Source organism: Varroa destructor, unplaced genomic scaffold (assembly GCF_002443255.2).
Source record: "Varroa destructor unplaced genomic scaffold, Vdes_3.0 BEIS01000005.1, whole genome shotgun sequence".
Classification (NCBI taxonomy): domain Eukaryota; kingdom Metazoa; phylum Arthropoda; class Arachnida; order Mesostigmata; family Varroidae; genus Varroa; species Varroa destructor.
Genome location: NW_019211458.1, coordinates 37,761,516 through 37,787,632, shown reverse-complemented (window position 1 = coordinate 37,787,632; position 26,117 = coordinate 37,761,516). Strand labels below are relative to the sequence as shown.

Below are 26,117 nucleotides of genomic sequence, written 5' to 3'. Positions count from 1 at the left end.
CGGGCTAAAGAATCTATAAAGAGGAGCTCTCCTTCGTTTCCAGTTTGCACGTTTGTGGCACGAGTGAGAGACAGAAAGGTACCAAAGGGAGGAAGATACGTGATGCTGTCTCTTAGTGTGTGTTGTACTGATGGGCAAGCGTCAACGCACGCCCATTTCGAGACAAAGGTAATCCCTGTATTCTCAAACAATGCTAGTTACAATCAAGACGTGTTCGTAACAGTAGCCTCCACGCTACCGGCGGCGGCGACGCAGCGATGAAACTAAATAGTTCCCGTATTATTATTAACGTCACTACGATCATACTCGTCGCCTTCGACATCTTTTCAGTTGTTTTTTGAGTTCGAGACACACACATACATACCGCCACAGGGACGAATGGTCTACGACAAATGTTTTCTGTACTACGTCGAAAGGATGCTCTATAGGCGACAACAACAACATCATCATATCGTTCATCAGTCGTTTACCCTGACCTGTCTGGTAATCTTCTGAATGTAAGGGTCACTAGCTAATTAGACTCAGCGACCTTATCGGGTGGGTAACCATGGGACACCAAATGCGTCGAGCTTGTTTTGCGCGCTCAGTTTCTGTACGCCTGTGTCCAATCGCTTACTCATCTAACCTCTTCACGATCTGTAGTACTCAGCCTATCATTTGTTTGTTGATGTCGCTCTTATGGTCCGATTGTCACATGGCCACATCACAGTTTTCATCCTGATGTTTATGCGAGTCTGTCCTTGAACGGATTGTTCCAGATTACGCCCTGCGATCGTGCCGGCTATTCAGGACCGCTGGTTCGTTGGTCCTGATGAGCCTGGTCGCCCGCTTATCAGCTCTGCTTGCAGTGCAGCGATCTTAGCAGTGTAATGTCGCTATTGGAAGATATAACGACGTATTTTCTATAATCAAGCTGATAGTACTAACAACAGTAGGAGACCACTGAGGTTATTTTATGCGCTAAGTATCAGCTTGCTTCTAGAATTGACTGCATTTGTTATCGGTCTTATTTCATATCAACCTACGTACTATACGAATAACGGTCGACATTATGTGTGTAGGGTACTCGTGCAGTAGATTTCCGCGCCATGGCAGAAAAAAGTAGATGCACAAGTTTCAGGGCAGCTGCAAACAAATGAATTCCGTCGTCAGGCCAAATAGTTCCACTGCCTGATTGTTTTCACTGTTCATATTAGCACCGTCGATGACACAGCATTAGTTTTACTGCCACATTACTATTACACCTTTGTATATGTCTGTATTGAAACGAGCAGACGAAATAAAAGGAACCAAGAAAAACCATCAATGGCAGCGTCAGCCCCACCACAAGCGCCGTCCCTAGATAGGACGATCCGTTTCTTCTATGACCATAGTGCCCCCTTACAACCCCACCGCCCGCCCCGCTCATTCTGCGGCTGTTCGAACGCTCCAGCCGAGCAGCGGCAGTCGGAGTAGCAACCGCAGCGGGTTCGAGCTACCGCTATTAGCAACAACAAGCATTTTGAAGAAGCACTTTCAGTCGCATTTCTTCTTTCGTTTCCTTTGCCCTTCCTTTCCCGCTCTCCACTGCTAACGTCAGAGTCTCTCGACACCGACGAAGTGGGGTATCGAAAAAAAAAAAGGCAATCACCAGTTGGCAAAAGAAAACATAACAATAGAGACCCTTTGTCGTGCGTTGTTGTTTAAAGAAGCTGCCGTTTGTGTCATTGCGCGGCTGCCATTGGACAGCCTGGGTTTGTGTGACGGGCTACACGCGGCGAACCACGACAACCGTAGCCGCTGCGGGATCGCTATAGTCGGATGTAGCAGTAGCAAGTGAATGGCAGTTGCTTCAGTCAAGGTAAGGCATTATGGAAAAAAAAAAAAGGTGAAGAACAATAACAGGAAAAAGAAGATGACGTGGATTACAGGGGAAGGCTCATTTCTGTGAACTTACTTCGAAGTTCATTTCAAAGCTATTCAACGCTGATTGCATGTTGATATTGTAACTAACCGTGTTGGTTGTCGTGGTGATAGAAGCAGAAAAAGCAGCAGAAGTGGCAGCGTCAACAGAAGCGATCTGACTAGTTTTGTATTCATTATAAGAGGCGGATATCCCGCTGCTGTTGCAGGTGATCAATGCAATGACAAACGACGTCAAATTCTGACGGTTAACTGTTTAAAAAGGAGCAGACATGGCAAAAGATAGAAAGCTAAAAGAATGGACACGTATTCATTACGGAACTGTCATGAGTTCGTGAAAGAGAATCAGCGGCATAATTTGGAAAAATAGCAGACCCTTAGTTTTTTAATGGTACAATGGCAGAGACTTGTTGTGTCCCGGCCTTCATATTGAAAACGTTGGCATCTATAACATTGATATGTGCGCAAACCAATCTTACGGAGGTGAAAGGCAGCTTCAAAGCACTTCTCGACCTTATGAAGACCGAGAACAAAATCATTTATATCTCAGTTACGTGCCCGCCGCAAGAATGATCACTGCACTTTCAGGCTGAAAAAAGCTTTCTAAACAGAGCACCACAAAGAAAAAAAATTGTCCTAGCGGATACCTGTGGACTAGATCCCAAATGTGTCTATGCCTCTCGCAGGGCTACCGTTCGCCCCTCCGTTCCTTACAGCTGTCTTCTATTGTCGTTGTTTTTTTACCGATTGCGTTTACGTATTATTGTAGGCATATTTCTGCTCTAGCTAACGTTCTGTTTTCCTCTAAATGATGTTATTCTTCCTAGCGCCAAGCTTGAGCTCTAGGTATGGTATAGCTTATCTGTGGTTCTCTAATGAAATCAGACGAAGTGGCAACGCTAGCAGAAAAAAGTGCTGCTCTTTCTCGTTCGCTCGAGCTAACCGGCTCGTCCTACGACTCCGGACAGCAACGGCCTGAGAATACGAACAAGTCGGGTGGTTCAACGAAACAATGATATGGCGCCAGCGATAGGTCTAACTTGCTTATTTGCTCGCGTCGGGCAAAACTCGTGGCGAGTATTTCCGTGTTCGTGTTGCAGGTGCGCGAATCTAAAGCGTATCTTGCGCCAACCATTGCTGTTTCTGCAGTCGAGCTTTGAAACTGTATATAGGCAGGAAGAGATTCGATAGAAAGCCATTGTACGTAGGCAGAGAGATAGAGAGAAAGCAAAACGAGACAGCGTAGACAACGTGAGCGTAGAAGATGTAACCAGAAGAGGGAACGCATGCACCCTCTAGACCGCCTTATCTTTCTCACGTTATTTTGAAACCACTTTAGAAATCAGAGCAGCGTGGAAAGCTGCCGTTAACGTCCTGCCTGAACGTTCGGTGTCATTCGTACGGTGTGCGTTTTTCATCTTTTAATTTGTTATTTTGATAAACATCGAATGCTGCGACTACCACCATATAACAATATCTCTGTTTTTGCGTGGTCTCACTGTTTTGCGACATCAACTTACAGTCCCAGGATCCTCAAAACAAGGACTGAGTCTCCCTCAGTACTAGTTAGGGTGCAGGAAGAGATTCCCGCTTGGTAGGATACATGTTTTGGGAAGAACGTACTAACGCGGAACAGTTGGGATATATATAATAATCGAGGCATCGGCTATATGAAACTGTCTAGCTATTAATATTACCATAAGAACGTTGCGCCTGTAAACTAAGCTTAGTTTGTCGCTTCGTTTTCTCCTGTCCTTCCGTTCTAATTATACTGCATCAATGGTTTTCTGATGATTCGTCCCTTGTCTTAGGTGGACGTGCGGTGAACACTTACTCATTTTGACGATTCATTATGATGATGAACTAACATCTGTATGGGCAGATGCAGAATGACAATATGTGTATGTTAAAAGTATAGACCAGGATTAGGCTACAGCAAGTACGGTAGAGTATATCCAAAAAATGTGACTTCACTGAATTGGGTTTCGCTTAATTCAGCGATCGGCTTAGTCCCGCAGAATAGAAACAGGACATTGTTATTTGCTTTCCATACAGCAAAGATCAGTTGAAATAGTACGAGCCGGAAGAGTGATCCGATCACTGCTATTGGTGGCGCGCTACTGGGAAATTCAGTCATCAACTAAAATGGATATTCTGCACCCGCCACCACCGCCGCCGCCGCCGCCGCCGCCGTCGCCGCCGCCGGCGGCGGCGCCGTCGCTCTAGCTTCAACTGTCTGTATTGGAAGCGGTACCACTGCTTATATAGTGGTTCTATAGCACACCGCTATAGTCCGCTGTGGTGCCACACCGTTGGTCTAGGATCGTAGGTAAATAGAGTCAGTTCATTCTCGGCTTTCCTCCTCATTGTTTCTCGTCGGTGATCTTTTCTTTCTTGGGAAGCTGAGGCATCTGGGCGTCTTGTAAAGCATCTCTAGTTAAAAGTGGCTCTTATTACTAATGCTGATCATTACCAGAACAAATGAATATTCCTGCTGCGATTATCGATAGGCTTGCCTGAGTGGCAAGGCTACGTTCCATACTTTAAGCCCCGTTGTTGTTAGTGGCAATAGCAGCGGTGACACTGGCTGTCGTTCGTGTCAGTCGGCCGACGCAACGTACTTTCGTTTCGCCGTGGCTCACCCTCAATAGTATCAGAGGACATCTGTTCTCAGCAATGTATTAATACAATTCTGTACAGTGAAGCAGTGGGAATTAGAGTTCAGTTATACGTGTTTATGTGACTCAGCTAGGCAAAAACGACAAACAGGTGCAAAAAGAATCAATAAGAAAAGCTGTAGTTAACGACTGAAGTCTTGACGCGCACCCTAAATTAATGAACCATATGTTAGTCGCGTACGAACGGAGATGTATGCATGCGTGTACCAACTTTTGGATATTTGCAAAGCGCGCTTCCTTGCACACAAACATGTTCGCCGCTCCTGATAACTTGCTTGGTTAAGCATTTGATGAACTTAGCAATAACATATCGTAAGTTAAGTTGCTATGTTGGCGAGAAGGCGGCCAACGGTATTAAACAAAGTTAGCCTAAAACTCTACTCAGGCTGATATTTTCCTGTCTAAAGACGACCTGTGATGATGTTGACACGTTTTACGACACAGAAGCCCATTCCCCCCGGATAGAATACAACTGCGCATGCTGGGAGGGTGATCAGTGTGTAGCAGCCTTCAAAGCGGACCCACTTCTTCCAATATTACTAGCGTATGGAAACTATAAGGTCTACTCACGGGGGTGCAACTAGCAGATTATATGTTGCAACGGCTAAGACTGTTTTTTTTCATTTTCCCATATATTTGTGTATATATGGGTACGGCATAGTACGTAGTATCATATCATAACTATGGCCCGTACCTATAATGCAGGACATTTCTGTATCAGGATGAGGTGTTGCTCGAATCAATAGAATTTGGTATCAATGCATAGATACTACAACTGGCAGCAGTGCGACAAAAGCAAGTTGTGGAAGCCTAATCAATACGTAGATGAACAAAGTAGTCGGCTAAAAAAATTCCAGTGGCATCTTCAACTGTGTAAGCTATCATTTATTCGCTCGGATATTGCAAAAAACGTTGAAATACTACCCATCAGCGAACGTGGTCACAACATTCTAGGAAATATATATAGCGAGGGCAGAAAACAAATGGCTGAATAGCAGCCTACGTTTTTTCTGGATTAATTGTTATATTGGCTGCGACCGTTCGTGCTACATAACACGCAAACTGCACGTGTTTTTAGCAAGCTGGTGACGCAAAATGTTATGGACACGGGGAAAGGGATGGCCGAAACTCAATTTACGGGTTTCCCCGTCTATTCGCCCTGTCTTTCCGATGTATGTTGATTGTGTTTCTATCGACGCCCTGGCAGCGCTCATTGAATCCTACTGCTCTTGTAATTGCTAAAAAAGAAAATTTGCTTCTGTTCAGTAAGGTGGTTTTTTGGGCGGGGTTCAATTTAATCGGCAATACGTTCACGTGCTAGTTTATAAACTGTTTTATGCAAAACTGATATATAGTACAAGTATAGGGTCTAGTATAGCGTATTGCTGCGCATAACCGAACCATTTTCTACTTATCTAAAAATAATCAGTATCATTACGCATGTTGATGACTTCAGGAGCGGTAGTAACGATTTCCAGCGGCGGTCGTATTTCTCTCACACCGATATTGGAAACATTTCTACAAACGAAACAATAGAAAAGTTTTTTTAAAGGTAAATATTTACCGAACGTATCAAGTCGACAATCATAAAGTAGCACGTAGCCGTTTTAATCGTACTGTACCCCAACGCATCGCACGGAACAGGGCTAAACGCCATTTTCCTGGCAGAAACTGAAAGAAAAAGCAACGTTTCCAAATGCAAACCGCGACAATGTCTTCTTTCACAAATAGCCCCAGAACTTGGAATTCACCGAGACGACAATAGACTTCAGCGTCTGTATCATTTCACGGAAACACAGTCGTCTTACCACATATACAGCATAAAAATCACAACAAAAAGGTAGATATATACATTTTGCTATTGGGGATGGCAGTGGCAAGCGACGAGTGGAATCATCTGTGTGTACGCTGTTATGCTGACTAAAAAAATCCGATTTTTTTAAAAGGTCACGCCAAGCATCTATCCAGACATTATTTTTTTACTAAAATACAGCATCAGTCTCTTCTACGCTCTTCGTCAGCTGTTAGCCGCTGAGACACACAGCCACGGCACAGATGGTCATGCAAAGACTGCCTGTTTGCTTGTATTTTCTCGCGTGGCGTGAATTTGACCGGTCATCTTCTAGTCGACGATAAAAACCAGCGCAAAATGCTTGCGTCGCCGATATTTCTGTGATAAGATTCTTTCAAGTCATGCAACAAGTACTGCAGCCGCAGTTGTAATTACATTACTCCTACTACATTCTTTGGTATTTGTTTTCAACCGCAGTGACAGTCTCAGTATAAGCTTCCGAAAAGTATTAGCTTTTCGTATGCTCGGTTTTTTTTGATTTCTCCCGAGGTGGTCTCATTCTCACCCTCCTCTCGTACCCATTGAATACTAGGTAAGAAAAAATAGTATCTAAGCATTTGATTAGGTAGTAGATAGCCGATTGTCTAAGTAAAGACGAATGGCCTTTCTTGCGTTTGCCGTTCAATGGAAATCGGGTCGGTCGCCGAATTTGTGGCCATGTTTGTGTGCGAGCGCTTCTGGCCCGTTTATCTGTGTTGAGGCGCGCGTCCTATTGACGACGATCATACAGAATAACGAAACAACAAGATCGAGAAGAACACCTTAGGAGCAGTGAACGTATCGCAGCAGTAAAGCGCTGACGGCGGCGACTGACAGCAACTAAGCGCGCTATCTTGATCCCGTTAACGTGTCAAATAGAAAGTTGTTTCGTTACTTGATCATGTCTAGGCGGAAAAATCGTCTCTCTTGGATTTCTTCGTTGCCTAGCAACCTCTGGGCGTTAACTTCGACTCGAGCAGAATAAGATGCTTGGCAATGTTGCCCTTGCTGTAGTAGCTTCTATTGTTGCTGGTGATGATGTCCTGATGCTGGTGCTGCCACCATTAATTCTAACGGTGCTTAGCTATACAATATCTTTCCCAGGCTGTAGGCCGTTCGAGACTTTTCAATGGGCAGGGGCAGCGCTTACGCTCAACGAAGAGGACTGCCAATTTGTAAACGTCGTTATCAATCTTGAGTTGCATTCAGTCTACTATACATTGTTTACTGCACATCTGTTCGTTCGCCGGTTGACGTTCGCTGTTAGCTAGTTCTGGCAAATTTTACGATCAGAATTAGATCATCAAAGCTACCCGCAGCTTTGCAGAATGATCTACATTTAAGATCAGCAATTTTCATATTTGGTAGGTACAAATGTGGCTAGGCAAGCAGGTTGCAGCTGAGTGAAGGGCTTTTTTTCATTTTTACCAGTACGATTACGTGGTTCTTCGGATAGATAAGCTGAAATCAGGTGGCTAAATCTGTGTCATATATTAATATGATAACCATTCGGACCATTAGTGCCGTCTGAGAATCAGCCAGCAGTTCTACTACTCTCTGTCCATTTCTTGAACTTTGAATATGTACATTTATAATATATATACGAACTTCCTTCGTACGTGAACTAATGACGAGTAATTCTATGGTTTTTTTCAAAAAATTCAGCAAAAAAATCTTTCTCTACAATGGCTTTTTTGTTGTCAAGATGCGCGTTCGACGCTCGCGTTCTTTACAGTTCGATCGAAGTCATTGTAAAATGGCTTAACGGTTCCTATTGTCAATATATTTTTCCGATACTCGCGTAAACCTTTTCATGGGCTAATTCTGTCGGCCAGTAGTGAGTTTCGCCGCCGTATAGCTTACATACGAACACATATGCCCACAGCGTCGTTCGAGGCTGCTTGTTGCCAGAGTGGCTAGTTGAAAAACTATATATATATGTATATATATATATAGATAGATAGAGAAAGAGAGAGAAACAATCGTCCCCTTTTCGGTTCGTTTAGTCTCTACTCTTTACTGTACAGTGGCAGCCAATTGTTTGGCTTTCTTCATCGCGTAAAACGTCAACTGCGTTTGACATTCTATAGAACTACAGTGGTACAGTGAAATTAAGAACGAGGATCACACAAATGACAATAATCGCGGTCGGACGTTGGCGATGGCGCGTACCAGCTGCATGGCATTGGTTCGTGTTGCCGACTAGAAATGCAATAGCACGATCAGAATCATGCATCTGATGACCGATGTCGAAGTCGTCCGTCTGACGAACAGCAATCACCATTCGTCTGAGGTTGGGAGTTCCACTTTTTTTTTTTTGATTCTCTCTGTGTGAGCCACTTCCATGATAGCCTATGATTTGTTTACTACTGTTATTATGTACTCCCTAGTACGACTCGTATATACGGTTTTCTGATAGGTTGTTAGATGTACGACAGTAAAAAGACGCGTACACATGCAACGCACAGACGCGCTGCTGGTGTAGCTAGATTCGGCATAATTCTATCCGCCATCGGTACACGTTACACGATTTCTTCTCTCTATAGAACAGAAAATTATTTTTATATCATGGTTTGCTGTTTTGTATATTGATATGACATTGTAAAGTGGTAAACTGTACGTATCCACGAATCCTAGTATCTTAGAAATGTAGCAAACTAGCAAGACCTATAGCGATCTTGAATAAAGTCCACCGGTAGTACTAATAAAACGTATCGCCTCAAAATACAATGTCCGGCACACAGTTACGTGTATAGTAATCCGGTCTCGAGTAACATTACCATCGATACACACGATACATTTCTTGTCGTTTATTTACGATAACCTGCCAGATACATAGACCGTTGTTTTCTGACGGTAATCTTTGCTATCCCCTCTGGCTTTGTATGCCACATGCTCTCCTGTATAAAACGCTGCGAAAGATAGCACTTGATAACAACGACTGGCATGGATTCTAGCGACTAGATCCATATTAGTTAGATCACTGTAGTTTGAGCTCAATAGTTGTCATTGATTCGTTTTAGGCAATACAGACTCGCAACGCTTGTACCAAGTCTCGGCGCTTAACGACACACTTTGAGCTTTGCTATGAACCTCTAATTCGCTCCTTTTTCTTTCTTTTTTTGTAAAGATTTGCCGCTTGTAAAATTGTATGTGTATATGTATATTTGCTTAATTAATGAAGACGATTCTTACGGTTTTTGTCGTCCATAACACACAATATTTTAGACTGACTGGATAAGCAATCTGTAAACAGTCTGAGTGTCCTTTTTCATGTTGAACCCTATTTGGCTCAGCTATTGTCCTCACAAGCAGTTCTCGGAAAAATCTCAAAGGTCGACTTAACCTTACTGGCATCCGCCAAACGCTATAGAAGAAGCAGGAAGGAACATCCGCAGAAGCAAGACTGACAATCGCACAGCATATCTCTTCCGTAACACACTTTAAGATATATTTGTACCTATACATAATTTGTCATATACAAGAAAAACATACTCAGTTTCAGCGTACATACGTGATCAGTGATAGCTTCAACTAATTTTGCAATAGGCAAGGCTGCCTGATCGCGTACCGAAACCAAAACATCCCTAGGCGGTAGACCGAAAGTGTCAGGGCAATTAGTAAATCAACCGGAAATATCATTGGAGTTGTTTGAATGAGTATGAGTAACTAGAATGAAAATGATCGCTCTTAATAAACTTGATTAACAACAGCCGACTGGCAATCAAGGATCGAGCATCTATTGCCATTCAATGACCGACATTGACTGATGCCGGTCATCATGCAAGACGTTTCAAGGAAGAGACCAAGCTCGTGGAGGACAATGAATGCAGACGGATACATATATAGGCAGAACGTGCGTCTGCGTAATCGAGGGAAATATTAAAGGCTGTCAATAGGAGAATGAGGAGATGGACGAGTGTTCCAAGGTTGAGCCACTGTGATACCTGCATGAATATCGGCACGTAAAGTTGTATGAAACGCACACCACATGTGATAGATGAAGCTGACTGCCACGGGCTATACGATCTCTAAAGGGGCATTTCTGTACACCTTCAGTATTTTCTATTGTCGATCGAAGCTTGCTATGAAAATGATAATAATAATAATGACAATACAAATACTTGTACATGCATATGTATAAAAGATGTGTTTTGCTACACAAAGATAAATATCAGACATTTTAAATATATGGTGAATGGATCCAGATCCTCTATCCGTCTACAAATGGGTTTTAAATGGAAATTGTACGCAAAGCGGAATTATAGACGTAAGCTAGTTTGGCTAAGCATGGCTCAACAGAAAAAATTTCAACGGAATGAAATATTGGGCTGATTCTAGGTCAAAAGTCCCGAAGATGCAAGGGCTCAAAGGCTAAAAACTTCATAAATGCAAAGAGTCCCAGATTATGTTAACCGTTGAAGCTTATCTAGACCAATCAGAAATTGATATTCCTCTCTCTAAAACGACTGGTAATTTTTGTCGAAAAACCTAAATACATGGAAAATGGCTATCTGAATTTTTAAGCCTCTCAATACTAAACTCCTAATGTGGACTTCCTGTTGTGCCTGATGACTGCCTTCCTCGGATCTTTCGGAAGTCGCAAGGAAATTGGCCGTAGTAGAAGTGGTCAATTTTGGGCGAAAAGGAAATTTCTGATCTTTTCAGAATCAGTCTAGCATGGAGAGATTAGATGCTAGCAGATCTTCGCGCAAATTTCGAAAACAACGCATTGTTGACGGCTATTACGAGTTTATTGTAAAAAAAGGTTGGCCTTTGTCTAGTACGTTACGACAAATATTTGCCTGAAGTTTTTTCCCCTAATTGGAACGGACCAGCCTGTAAATGCGAGTTTGACCTGATCATTCGTGTATCCGTAAGTCATTAGCGTTCACGACAAAGCTCATTCAATATGATCATTATTTATGTTTAATATCCTATACTGTTGCCATCATTTCTTACCTCTGTTAGCTATTATCTATCTCACCATCATCATTCTTCATAATCGTTTTTATTATTATCATCGTCTACTGAAAAGGTGCCAAAAGTGTCTGAGTGTTCTGTGCTCAGCACTGACGTGATAACACAGCCAGTTTCTTTTGTACGGACAGATCAAGTATGCTATCCTACGGGTTAGATGACCAGGCCGACAGAAAGACTTCCTATCTAGAGAACTGTATAAGCGAAACGATCGGATTCGAATAGTGAGTACAGGCTTTTCTTTACCTCTTTCTCCCACCTTTCTAGTCCCTGCAATATCGGTATTTTCTACCACTGGTCATAATTTTTTTCCTTAGACGACAACCGATGCTGTATCCCCCCTCAATTCTGTGAGCAATAAGCAAGTGACTGAATGAAATACTAGCAGTTACCAGAAATCTTCTTGGCGATGTTGGTAGGGTCTGCTGCAGATGGCAATGGTGGTGCATATTCCGTTGTTACTAATTTATGAACTTTCTCTTTGTCTGAGAAAGTAGCTGGACTGTCATCTTGTTCTTTCGTTTACGGAAGTGCCACGTCTGCTGCGGATACGAGTCTGCTTGTACGCGCGTTCATTACTTGAAACGAGCACGACTACCATATAGTACGACTGTTGCTGCTGGGACTACAACACCGATAAGCTTGAGGGTAAATGCTCAACAAAAACAATAACAGACGCTATTACTTTTTATATATATAACAGTGTGATATGGTAAAGATTTTGCTACTACAACTGCTTCTAGTATTGTTGACAGCGTTCTCTTTGTCGCTCCCTCTCCTTGCCTTTACCACTGCTACACATATACAGTTTAGTACGAAACTATTACCGTCGTGCTGGTTACCATAGCCAGCAGCAGTAGCAGCGGCAGAAGCGTCTGCATTGTCGTAAATATCATTCTTCGGGTCAACACCATCATCATCATCGTTATCATCAGAAACAACGCGTCGTGCTGCTCGTTCACTTAGGGTCTTTTTTCCCCCACTCAATCAGCTCTTTTGCTGTCATCAGTGAAGAGTATCAGTAGAACCAGCATTGTCACTAGCGTCGTCTAGCTACAGACACTGAAGATCTACATTATGTCTACGATCTTCTCTTTGGTCTCTGAAGCTAGCGGCCGCAGGCGTTAGGTCGGCTTCATATTCTATAAGTGTTTTTTTTTCCACTTTCCTACATTTTGTTGGTCTTTGTTTGTTTGTCTGTGTGTGTGTTGGCACGTGGATGTGCATGCTCGTGCGTGTATGTGTGTGTGTGTGCGTATTTGGGAGTGTGTTCGTATGCGTTGCCCTCGGAGAGACATGCAGGACGTGAAATTTACTATTAGCTCGCAGAAATTGGTAGCGATAGTATTTTTTCACGCCGGCGTTAACTTTATATATACTTCACTTTTTTATATACTTAACATAAAACTATGAAAATCGTCCGAAGCATTAGTCGAATAAATAGCGAGATTTGGTCGCTGTGTTGTTGGCAGCTGACAGATCCGTTCCGAACTATGTTATCGTGGTTGTGTATATATGATTACTCTTATTGTCGTTACTATTTGTTGTAACCAGAAGTGGCAGACAATGACGTCCCTGTGGCCGTAAGTACCATAACAATGGAATTTAGGACAAGGTAAACTGAGCCAATCGCCTACCGTCCTCCGCAGCAAAGCAGCGCCACTGCAATCAGTTGAATTTCGAATTTCGCGCTCAGTGTCGAGACAAATAGACAATGGACGCCAAAAGGACGCGGATAGGAAATTGACTCTGAAATTTCTTGTTCGCGAATTTAAGCCGGATTATGGGATATCGTTAATTCGTAGACCTTATCAGTTCGGCAATATCAATAAAAACAAAATATTATATAGTAAAACAAAAAGTACTACGCTTTCACATGTCAGTTTTAACAAAACGGATACAAGCGTATGCATTTTCTACAGATAACAAATAATCATAGAGAACAGGTAGAAAGGTATAGGTGTGTATGAAGATGCGGATATCTTACAAGTGGTACTAGAGTGAGCAAAACTAAGAAAAATGTCACAAAAATTAGAATACCTTATTGCATCTCTGCTTGCGATGACTTTTACTCCTCTTCTTCCTGCTTCGCTCTTCATCGTAAGAAAATTAGAACTAAGCAAAACCCTTTCGTAATTACCTAATTAAAATAGGCGGTGCGGTCCTTCCTAATGCCAGAAGATACTTGTGCAACTGAAGTTCAAATGGAATGATACATATTTATTGTAAATGAAAGCGAAGAGTTTTATCTACCTTTTTGTATAAATTTATATAATCGTTGTAGCAATCGCAAAAACACAAAGCTAATCACAGCTGAAAAACGACGAGAGTACTGTCGCACGTAGTTTAAATAGACAAACAATTGAATTAGCAATAATTTTCTTGTCATTCAAGCTAAACGACTGATAAAAAAAAAAAAAAAAGTACATGGTTTTTAAAAACTGTATACTAGCATCCTGTTTCTGTTTAATGAAGGTTATTTTCGAAATTACACCTGTTACACGCATACTCCATTGGATACCTGCTCGTGTGCGTCTATACATAACCTGTATCTTGACCTACATTTTCGAACTGAATCCTTCTGTCACGTGCGTACGTTAGCAGGTGGATTAACCCACTGTATGTTGTAGATTACCTTTATTTCGTATTGCCCGTGTAACTACTGGACTCTTGCTTATATCAGCATCTATTAGAGATCTATTATATGTAGCCACATCAGCTGCTTTTTATTGTTCGATTGCTTTATATTGTTTTTATTGTACGACTATGTAAGGTTATTTCAGTCATCTTCAATGGATCATTTAGAAAGCTTCGTCAAACAACGACAGCTCCGGATGTCCTAAAGCTCAACGCAAATCATATCATTCCATGCACAGTTGAGCACACACACAAAACATTCACAAAAATACACCCATTCACTTATCAAGCCACATGCACACAGATCACAATTGTGACTAGAAGATGGTGTGTACTATTAAGAATGATGCTACTATGACGATTGCTAGTGGCAGTGTGTATGTTATCGTTACCTATAGCCTTGGTTACGATGTTGTGTACGTTAGGTTATCCCAACAATGGGCGACCTTTTGTTGATCGGATTGCGACGTTAGTTGTTGTCGCTCGTTTTTATTTCTCGTCAGTTCCAGTTGTGTATCGTTGACGGGGTACAAATAGCCCATAGTCGGCTAGTTTTTTCGGAAAGGCATAACACAATGTGCACCCACTTTAAGTGACCCGTACTCACTTTATTATTTTCGTTTTTTTTTCGATTTTCTCTTTCTGTGGCGCTGTGTTTCGAGACACAGTGTGCCTATCCTACTGAGTCGAACTACTGCGAACGCGATAAAAGGCCTAGTGAGTATATCATCAAACTGACAGCCTATCCGAGCGTGTGTGTGTTTGCACAGTCCTAAACTATGTGTCCTGCTGGCGGTCAGTATGCGCGTATGTGGGCGGCGTTGAAACGTGTCAAGTCGAAGGCAAATCAGAAAAAAACCCTTTCATTTTTATTTCTTGAAAGACAAATCTCAGCTCCGTTCCTATCGTTTGGCGAGTTTTCCCCATGCCTTTTGCCATCCCCATCTAGCTCCCCCGGCCGCCGTTATTCTGTCTTCTTGCCATATGTGTCTAGCTGTCCAAGGAAAGTAGTTAACTAAACGGGCCCTGCTGGGTGGAGGGTCTTCATCGTCTTGAATTAAAAAGCTAGAAACAGAGTCGCCGCCGGCACCGCCGTTCCAATCGGGTTTTCAAATATTAAGCAAGCAACCGAACGGACGACAGTCAATACGTTTCGCTGGCAAAAGAGTCGGACGCTAGTTAAAAGTTGAGTGTGGCCCGGTAGCTTTCAACTGCGGTCGAAGATGTCGTTCATTTGAACGAATGAAAACAAGACGTAATAAAGAACGCTGTTCGCTTTGGCTCCTTATTGATGGCAAGCGATTGCCGATCACTGGATAGGATCCTCGTGTAACGTTTACTGCTATGAATCTCTATAAACGGCGGAAAATAAAAATCACAACTGCAGTAAAGAAAAGAACGAATATTGCCGGCCTTTTATTATTGGTGACCTAATGAGTTGCAGCAAGTTTATGCTTCTTACACTTAGGCTACTTAGGGAGATAGGCTGTGCATATTATAGCTGACTGTAAATATTAAATAGTGTTTTCACCTTGTCAACGTACTTGTATGATAGAGCTGTTAGAAAATTAGGTTTATCCAAGAACATTATTAAGAAGGATGACTCAGTGTTGTTGGAGCCTTAGTCAAATCAATATCGTAGATAATAAATTAAGGGCTTGAACGCAGTTACTTCTGTTCTAGTCGCAGAAGCGTTATATAGTACTTTAGTCATTGAAAAAACTGATTTGTGTTGTCGATGCGCCTGATTATTCTCCCCTCGAAATTCTATATATTACGACAAGTCACCGTTACTGTGGCCGGTAGCCAGACGATGGTCAAGAGCGATGATGTCTACCAAGATGTGTTGAATAGCTAGATGCAATTGTTTTTACAGCATATCTGCACATCATAGGCAAAGCTTTCAGCTGGTGTGCTGCTAAACATGGCAGCTACATGTTCACAATTAATCATTTCAAATATTATTGTGACTGCAGACACTGAGCAGCATCAGATATTGGGTCGTCGTACTTATGTCCTTTCGGTATATTGCACATAGAAGTTTGAACATACATTTGTATATGGATACCATAGTTGTGGGCCAGTTCGGTTATACTATTTTTAAATTATGATCTTTATTTGCATTTGGCCTATTTGTCAGGAAAGCGTCATCTGTTCACGGCATTACGCAAACAACGATGTCGCTCTTATATACCTTGGAATATGTGGCAGTTTTTTCCTTGTGGTTTCACTTCGTTTACTATTATCATTGACTCCATATTTCGTCGTCAAATTTTCACCGCATGACGCTTCCAACCTCTGGATACTGAGGGTTTTAGAAACATGCTCACGTACGTATACATGAATAGATGTGAGAGCTTAGATGTATAGGTCATCGGCTAGTAACAGCGTGTGCAATATACCTGTTGCCATGTCTCCTCTAGCGAAGGCGTCGAGGGCAGGTATCCTGTATCGTGGATCGCCTGCAACTCGTTGAAGATGCTCCCTGAGGGAAGAATGTCCATTGTGGTTGTATGTCCGCTGTAGGCCCTAGCCCCGATGGGCAGGCCACTGAACTGGGACTCTTCAGCACACTCCACACAACAACTCAACACAAAGTGTATCGCAGGGCTAATCCAGGGCGAAAAACTTGCTTTAGCGCTGTTATCGTTGATGCCTTATTTGTATTTCTCACGATGCTCTTCCGTTCTCCGTAAAGATCTTTCTTTACGATTTTTATCCTTATTCCTCACTCTATTATATTATTATGTATCCTTAGGGCAAATCTTTTCCTTGCCTTTCAATTCTTGCACTCGGGCACACAGAAACGATATTTCGTAGCAATCACCGAGATATTACCTTCCTTCCTCTTTACTATTATTATTATTATTATTATTATCGGTGTAAATGTATAGTTGTAGTAGCTAGTGGAACCACAATATGTAGATGATATTGTTGTATCCAAACGTTTAACGATTTTTTCACTGTTATTCCTTTGTGTATCTTTTTGTAGAGGTAGTATCTGATAATGACGATGATGATGTTGTTGCTGTTGTTCGTTTGTGCGGTTCTTCAGCTGCCGCTGTCACAATGGTTAATAGATAGACTGTGACGACGGCAAGCACGAATGTAGCGTGTAATAGTGGGATGAAGCAAGCAAAAGGCGTACGAACAAACAGGCTATCTTGCTTTGAAATCTTCTTATACCAATACGTAACCAGTCGCGAGCACGGTATCCTTTTGTAGAGCTTATCTAATCTTTGTTTCTTTCACACTCCTGCCTTTTCTTTCTGTATCACTATTAGGTCAACACACACATTCACACCTATACAGCACACAATTATGCTCGTCCTTAATTCTGCCCCCTTTTCACTCTCGCACGATCATCGCCTACGACAAATACTCTCCGTGGCTCATCACTGGTAATAATAACAAGAATAACAACAACGACTCTGACACATACATGGTGAATTTATACCGAACGAGTAGCACGTGGTAGCATGGAAAGCCTATGGATAGGACAAGCTTTGACTCGACCTGCCACTGATCGATATGCAACAACGATGAAAATTCAATAGCCTCGAACTAAGATGACTATGTAATGATATCGGGATTTCGATCAACGGAAACAACATCAGCAACAATGGGTTGGCGGTGACAATAGATTGATGACAAATGACTGGTGCGTGTGAGTCAGATGATCAGAAGCCAGCGGCGACAAATTTTCGTCGTATGATGCTTTCGTCGCTTGCCTTTTCCCTTGCCTATTACTGTTCCTGTTGCGGTATTACGTTCCTTCGTCGATGTCAGTCGTTTGCTGCTTCGAGCCGTTCGAGACCGACCACGAGTGCTACGCCTATAATCTACCACTACAGATCCTACTAGCCGTCGCAAAGGTAACAAAGCATTATTAGTATTAATTACTAAGCTAGCGCCATTTTCAACGTTCAGTGTTCTATGCTCGTAGGTGCATTCGTTGAGAAATTGTGTCGGATCGTTGGCTAACAAGACTATAGGCGCAATTGTTACTAGAGATGGCCAGCAATTGTCTCAGACTAGTCCATTCTATTCAAGCACTTATCAACTAGTTACGATGCGATTCAAACGCGGAACACGACAGCGGCATGCGATGCAATGGCGGTCTGCCGTCGTTATTGACGCCTGGGAATTTTTATCATGGCCACCCGAGAGAGGAACTAGTCGCAAGTGACGCTGGCAATATTTACTTCTATTACGATGATTGTTACAACTACGATTAGAAGAGTGAAGACAAAAATCGCGCACAGAACACATACACTTTTAGCGTAGGAGTCATCGAAGTGGTCAAAGCCGTAGTAGCTATAGTATCCAACCGGGCGGCCGCTATTGCTTGTTCTAGGCTGATAGCAACGGTATAGTGTATCCTCCCTCTGTGTCGTTGTATGCCGTATTGATAATCACAATCTATGATTAATATTAATTAATGGGGAGCGAACGCGCGTGTTCGATGCCAGGCACACACTCAAGGTGATGAAGACCCACACACAGAAGGAAAGAGGACAGCCAAGCGACGATGAGCGCGTTCCCTGCAGCAGCTTCTTCGCTATGCGCGGTTCTCGGCCTGGTCGGATCTCGCTTACTGACTTGGCTTTCACTGCTGTTATGGCGCAAGTTGCTTTTTCCCACTCGACGTTAACCTAACGCTAAGCATGCGTTGACGTCACAACGCTGCCCACCATCTCCGTTGTATCCAACCTAGATCGAGAAAATCGAGAAGGAAACAAAATCATAAAAATATATTTGCACGAATGGGCAAACAGTGGAGAACGCGCACCTCCTCACTATTAGGTACACTCCACTATACTCCAGGGGTTAGTAGATATCCTTATTTGCTGCGGTATTCCTAGCGCGATGGGTGACAATCGAGTGATAGCAACGTTTTCACGGTGTCCCTTTAAGTCGGTACGATTTAGTTACGAACAACTAAACTGCACGTTGTATTTCATCATATTGATCAACTCTTTCATTCGGGCTTTTTCTATATTTCTAACTGTTGACCGTAAAGCAGCTAATAGATTCGCTTTTCCAGAATTCATTCGGCTTTCAGAAACAAAATTGGCGGGACGATACACGCTGTCTTGGCCTGGCCACAGAAAGCGATGCGGTCCCTTCGCCGGTCGGGCACGATCTGCCTGTTTGAGGCCCCAGCTCGCGCCGCCCTTTCCACTCTGGCGCGGATGATCCTCTCCACTTTCTGAGCATGGCCGACGCGCTACTGTGTTGCGCTACGGCTCTCGCACTGCTCGTCACTCCACCACAGCGGTAACGGCGTTCGCAATTCCCAGTTTCGTCTGGTCTCCTTCTCTCTCTTTGCCTTTCCCTCAATTTCTCTATTCTACCTACGTTTTCTCTCTCTTTCGCATTTCCAGTGTAGATTAGCAGCAGTAGCTTTACCGGCGGTACGGCCGCTTCCTTAAACGCTTATGATGCCTTGGTTTTCTCTGTCGCTTGCCATGGTGGCAATGGCAATGGGTAGACGGTATGGGATCGTTGCCTGGCAGACTCCTCTAGCAGCCGAGAGAGAATGCCTACAACGCAGCGAACCACTGCGGGGCTTCGGCAGAAGCTGCCTGGCCGGCTAGCTGACTGGTTCGTCGTGCCATTCGCGCGATGGACCGGACGCGATGATGGCTGTGCACGGTCCGCATAGTTCGCGCCAGACGCTGCTACGACTGGCGGCTACCCTTTCTCTCGACGAACCTGCGTTTGTGCAGCTGGCCAGCCGGGTGCCGGCTGGTCCTGACGGGGGAAGCGACAACAAGGTGGCGGCCGCAAAATGACTCGATGCCATCGAGCTCCTTTAGTGAGGAGGGCGATCAAAGCTCTTGTCTGAGCATCTCTTCCCCTCAAGCGCGCGCCGCAGTGAGTGTTTGTGTTTACTCGGAGAGCCACAAGGAGGCGCTGTGTGGGGCGGTATTAGGGGGAGCGAGATTGGGATGCCTAAGCGACGTCGCGGGTTTATGGGAAGGCAAGGGAGCAGACATCGGGTGAGCCAACCGTGAAGAAAGGGTCTAGGAAATATGGGGGCCAAATGGTAAATAGGTTACGACCGTATAGTTTAGGAGCGGGTGACGCAAGTTCTAGTGACTAGTAGACGCATAGTGTGTTCACGTTACGCTGTTGTTGGTTATACTAGGATAGGAAAGAAAGGGAAACGAAATGGGCTTCAGAAGTGTTAACGCGGGGGATGGACGCTCTTGGGGGCTGGGGAACAGTAGATAGTGACTGAAAGGCAAATGGGAAAAAAGTGACGGAGGCGTAGTGGCGATGAAAAAAGCAGCTTTTACAAACGCCTTCTCTAGCGCTGCAGACGGCGCCGCTCGCCTAGAGGCGCTTATACAAAACATTGGGCGCTACGGCATCTGCAAGCGGAGATGAATGAGGATGCTCAAGCAAAATATGATTATGCACTATCATAAATTAGTTCCCCAGAAATGCGATAGATCTAAAAAGCTTACAGTATTGATATAAATTATCTACTAAAGCTCATGCAGAAATTATCTTTTTCATTTAGTTGCGTTTTATACAGATTAAAATAATTGTCTGTTTTTGTAAAAAAAAAAAACCGAACTGGGACACCCTGAGGGTTACATAGCATGCATAGCAATTTTCAGAATTCAAAGTTTCTTGAACAGTATATATCTTCGTTCGTGTGGAGTATTGTTTTTTTGTACACAAAAGGACAACTATACAACTTGCATTACTTATTATTGAGCACAGTGCACAAAAACACACATCGACATACACCCTGATTCGAAAATATCGATTAAATAAACTGGTGATAAAAACTTTTGCTCGTACTTCATGTACACAAAGTAACAATTGGTTCCATAGGTTGGAGGTAGCGAATAGTGATACTAATTGAAGACTTCACTCGGGCTAGAAATCCATTTTCAGAAACGCTATATAGCATCATGAGATTAGCATAACGAAATTGATTTGGACCGAAGTTCATTAGAAAATAAGGCGTCGTGTACGATTTGTGCATGTTCCATCAATAGAACCGTTGTATTGCCATGCTAGCAGTGTTGAAACGCAGCTATTAAATACAAGTTCTTTTGTTTTTGCGTACAATATCCTTTCTAACGACGAGATGACATGTTCTTTTACGTATTTCTAGAGGCAACTAAGCCATATTAATATATGTATAGAGATACTGAAAATTGAATCGAAGCCTGTTGCACCTATGAAGGGAGCTACAGTGCGGACAAGCCATGGTCCTCATTAGACCTACAGCTATGTCTCTAAGTGTGTGCGTATCGTTAATTGCTACAGTCACCTATACTTCCTATAATAACTATGTAGACTACTTATTTCGCAATAGCTCTCCTTACTTTCAGATCGGTTGACTTCATTTCATCATGTGTTTTTCAATCAAATTTCATTGTTTTTCATGACTGTCACGCAACCCGATTCGACATAGTCCTTATATGCATATGGTTCAAAGAAAAGAAACTGTTTCTTTCAAATAATACGTGTCAAATCTATGCGTAAGAGCTGTTGACTACCAGCTGCTAATAGAATTAATTGCACCCACTTTTGAGCTAAAAGTCTGTTTTAGATATGTAATAGTGTGTTACTCAACGTGTATTACTGCATTTGCGACCCACTACGAACTGTGGCAGGTTTCAACAATGTTGAGTACCCCAGCGGCCCAGATCATCATTTGAACCTCTACTCGCTCCGTATTTGTATTCGGTTACACGATTGGACATAGATGTATAGGTAAAAGACAATAATTTACGACGATTTCGGAAGAAAGACAAAACTGACAGAATTCCAATGAGGTGACTGTTAACTACTTCGACAGAAGACGTGCTCGCCTTAAAACGCATTATAATATTAGAAAATGACGCATAATATCATACATCTTCGGCATCAATGTATATTGGGTTATGGCTGGCTTCTTCTTGTTCATTATCATATTTTTTTTTTTGTCCTTGAATTTGTCTTGCCCAAGCTACCGTTTCCATTCCAGTTTTGCAAGTATACTTTTTGCTTGGTCAACGGTATCAGTAATAATCATACCGACGCATACACGCGTTTGCAGTGGCGAGCGACTACGAACGAATGAAATGATGAAAAATGAGACTAAATCGGAGCGCGCGAGAGGCAAATAATACCCGAATCAAAAAGCGAAGCCCACTAGAAGAAACTTTTCGCGTAGGCCTGCAGCCACCGCTACGATCACCGATCATTTACAGTTTCAAGGTTCACTAGTGAAGCAGCTAATAGCTCATTCACTCGAGCATAGACTGAGTGGCAGGCAACGTGGGCCTTGAGTAATCGGTGAGGCAGTGGCCACAGGTCAAGAAAGTAGGCAGATTGCAGCGACGGCCTGACCCACTGATTTGAAGAGTTCTTCTTTATGTATCGTTCAGCATCGTCATCGCCGAACGCCATTTGCTGGCCTGACTGTTTCTGCTAGGAGTGTCGAGAAAGTGCATCCGTTATCGCTAAAGCGTCACATACCCAATTGTTCTGTAAATGGGCGGCCTTGCTATGGTAACCGCTGCAGTAACGGCGTCAGCAAACGAATGTTGAATCCTATCGAACACTGTGCAGCTTTTACGCACTCACTCGTACACTTGCACACAGCCAACTAAAAGGCTGAAACGGATAAAATAGAAAAGATTGACCTTAAGCTAAAATACGCGAACGTCTAAAGAATGCGATGGAAGCATCGCTGATGACCAAGTGGCAAAAATGCTGTTGATGTTAATACACTTCTATTTTGCTCTTCGTTTTGAGGCTGTTGTCATTGTCGTTATCGGGGGGCATCCGCGCTCGACATTTGGAGGTATCCGGTTGATTACATGCCACAGCCATTAGGATTGTTGCCATCCGTGCGCCAATCGATAATCGGAACTCGTTTTCCCAACTTTTCTACAAACAGTCACTATTGTTCATATTGCGAGGCGTGCCACAACATTGCTAGGTCGCGTTAGGCTCCTCTGGCTGGAGCGTGGCTGACGCTCAAACCAGCGTCGACGTCTGACCGCGATCAAGGACAATGGCCACACCCTTCAGAGAGAAAAGCCATTCAGCCATTGCACAGGTTTTCTCACTTTAGCTTGCATCGTAGTCATGGACCAGCCGTCGGTACTGTCAGTCTACTACGTATAACGGCACAGAGGCAATCGTGGGGTGTGTCCTACATTGGTCAGGCACAATTGCACATCGGTATATGTGGAACCCCTACTGACTATAATAACATATTACAAACACATACACACACATGTAACCCTGAAGACAGACAAACAAATACGCGCCCGTACACTTTTTCCTGGTACTCGTTGTTTCCATTCTTAGGAATGAGGCAGGCAACCCACTTTGACTGACCTAATTTAGCCTAACTGCCCCATAACTAGAAATATGTATAGTTAGCATCAGTTCTCTCTTAAGACGCGTGCTTCAAAAACAAGCCGTTTGACTTGCTTACCAGTTGCGAAATTCATGTTTGAGGAATCCGTCACCCGCTCTGGTTGACGATGCCCAATGAGCCCTACCTAGCTTCAGCAGCGATAAAAGGCAGCAGCAACACGAGTCAATCATAGCACGCCCTAACCATAATAGGAGTGACGAGAAGCACATACTTGCTGCAGTTCTTAGTAGCTGGTCTCTTCCTAAGGAAAAGATCATACTATCGTAGACATAAGCCTTAAAAATAGAACAAAACTCTGTTATAGTCGGTAAGGCAGGCCACGTCAGCGCAGATAGTGCAATATAATAGTAGTTGAAATCTATGTACTAGGAAAATTGGGCAATATGCATAACTTGGAAAATAAAATTGAATTAGCTATGAAAATGTTAATAAGCCGATACTAATTGTTCGCGTAAGGCATGTTTTTTTCACACGACCATTATAGGTCTTATAGAATTTGGTACAGCTTCGAACTGGTCGATTTGAAAGAAATACCTACATAAGGTCGAGCGGCATGCGCTGGTGGAAACCACAATCTGATCGCAATCCTATGCCAAATCTCTGCAGGAGTGTCCGTGCAACAAGCGGCTTACCTATTTTCAGGGTTAGGCAATTATTTTGGGTCGACCGAAGCCACTTGAGGCAGTGAATGAATTCAGGGAAGTGCTGAATAATGCACTTCGGGCACCAGTAGCCTTAGTGTCAAGTGGTGATTTCTCTGCCATATTTCACTAAGGCCAACAAATAAATCCATAGTTGTTGGATAACAAATAAATCCATAGTTTTGGATAAAATATTGCACTCTATAGTATTTCGAGTACCTATTTGACGGTAGTATAATAAACGAAAGTCATCAAACTGTACACAGCGGATTTCCGCAAGGACTGAAAATGATCACCAGTGAAGATCTCGAGTTTTTGACAACCGGCGAAGCTATGATCTCTGATTGTTGTACTTCAGAAGACATTTTAGTTCTAATTACAAGTGCGTTGTGGTAGCTTTACGATTCCATTGTCGATTTATAGCCAAGTTTATAGCCATTTTAATTCTGACGATACCGTAGTATGTACGCGATAAGATTCGTTTAGTTGTGGTTCAAGTGTTTCTAGCACTGCTATGTTCTTATTTGCACTTTCGAAATACACGTTATCTCTGCCTCGAGACTTTCCGGACTATTTCGAAAGTTTGACGCCGAAATTAAGTTTAATGTCTAATCTAATTGCCAACAAGCACCCAGATTCAAACAATGTTAGCAGTTTGAAGGTTGCCAATCTTGCGGCCGGGTACTTCTCACATTATAGAGGTGTCTCTTGTGAGGCATCGTTTCCTTATATTATAAAAATAATCATACGATCATTCTATGCAACTATCTCAGGTGACCATTCAAATCGATATAAAATATACTTATGGAATGATAAACAGAGCTATAAAAAGAACCTACACATGATGCAAAAGTGAAACGTAATCTTATTAAGGTGACACACATTGTCGATTGAACGATACATATCGATGGCAATGCCTTTTCGAAAAACCCTATTGCAGCCTAGACAGTTTGAGCATCGAATGTTTGAGCTTCGAATCGATAACTTCGAATGAAAGCCCTGTTCACTTAATTGCCCATGCTGGATATTGTCATTGTTTCGGATCACGCGCATAGAAACAAACTTTTGTAGCTCGTAAGAACATATAAGACTCGTAAATATAAAAAATACAAATAACAGATATAAATTCTGTCATGTATATTATGGTGCCACCCATATGGTGCATCTAATGAGTTGATTCCGGGGATTTGCTTTTGGCCATCAGTTAACCTGACAATTGGCGTATACGTCAAAACGACTCAGGGCTTATTTAAGCCTGTAAAGTAAAACCAAGCCCACGCTTATGGTAACGTACCAAGTATATTGAAAAATGAAACAATAATAAACGACTAAAAACCTAACTTTATCGGTTCCGTAAATCACATTATCTAGCAGTGCGTAAAGCAAACTTAAGGTTTGGGTAGATAAAATCATTTATTGGTTTGTTAGTCATGTTTTGGAAAAAGGTCTAGTACGGCAACTCGTAGTACAACCTTTTTTGCCTTCAATTATGCTCGGGATACCGCAGGGCATTACTTATTCATGGGCAATGCAGGACTCGGAACATTTTGAACTTACCTACAACGTTTCAGTTCTGTTAAGCTGCTTCAACTTGTTTCAGGGAAGTACTTACTCTTCGTATTGCGGATAATTAAATGCTAACATTTCGCGAAATCCTAAACTTTCTCGGATAACATCTAATATATCGTATTATTAACGAATATAGGCGTTAGAAGTAACGATTTATCTCACTGGGATTAAAAGGAGTAGAGTTCTTCACTTTTTGATAGACAACAGAATTTTGTTCGTCGTGCGCAGTCGAATTGATACTTTTCAGTATGACAAAAAGTCTATATTCACTTTGCCCCGCTAGCTGTGTACGCGTAGATATAGAACGATAGCAAAAACAACTTATGTACACCCTGGGAAACTACATTATCATAGCTGGTGAGTAAGCTTGTGTGCATATGCGTTGTTGGACACGTCATCACAGCCCAACGACCCACAGACGGAGCGATGTGGGCGCACGTCACCGACAGCCACCTGTAAGACGATGACAAACCCGA

The 26,117-nt window shown here is 42.8% G+C and overlaps 2 protein-coding genes across 5 annotated transcripts in view; one reads left to right on the top strand and one right to left on the bottom strand.

Moving 5' to 3' along the window:
* Positions 1-19,783, bottom strand: part of LOC111251588 (Krueppel-like factor 6) — a 401,643-nt gene extending 381,860 nt beyond the window's left edge. For 2 of the 3 annotated variants that reach the window (XM_086989569.1, XM_086989572.1), the window contains exon 1: positions 16,431-19,783. Coding sequence is in view for 1 of the 3 variants with exons in the window: in XM_022808275.2 (XP_022664010.1) it covers positions 16,431-16,532 (102 nt within the window). In the remaining 2 variants the exon portion in view is untranslated. The remainder of the gene's footprint in view (positions 1-16,430) is intronic. The other variant, XM_022808275.2, reaches the window with a different exon arrangement.
* The window catches only part of LOC147755650 (uncharacterized), a 26,360-nt gene continuing 18,015 nt past the window's right edge, over positions 17,773-26,117 (top strand). For both annotated transcript variants that reach the window (XR_015327905.1, XR_015327904.1), the window contains exon 1: positions 17,773-17,903. The gene's annotated coding sequence lies outside the window, so the exon portion shown is untranslated. The remainder of the gene's footprint in view (positions 17,904-26,117) is intronic.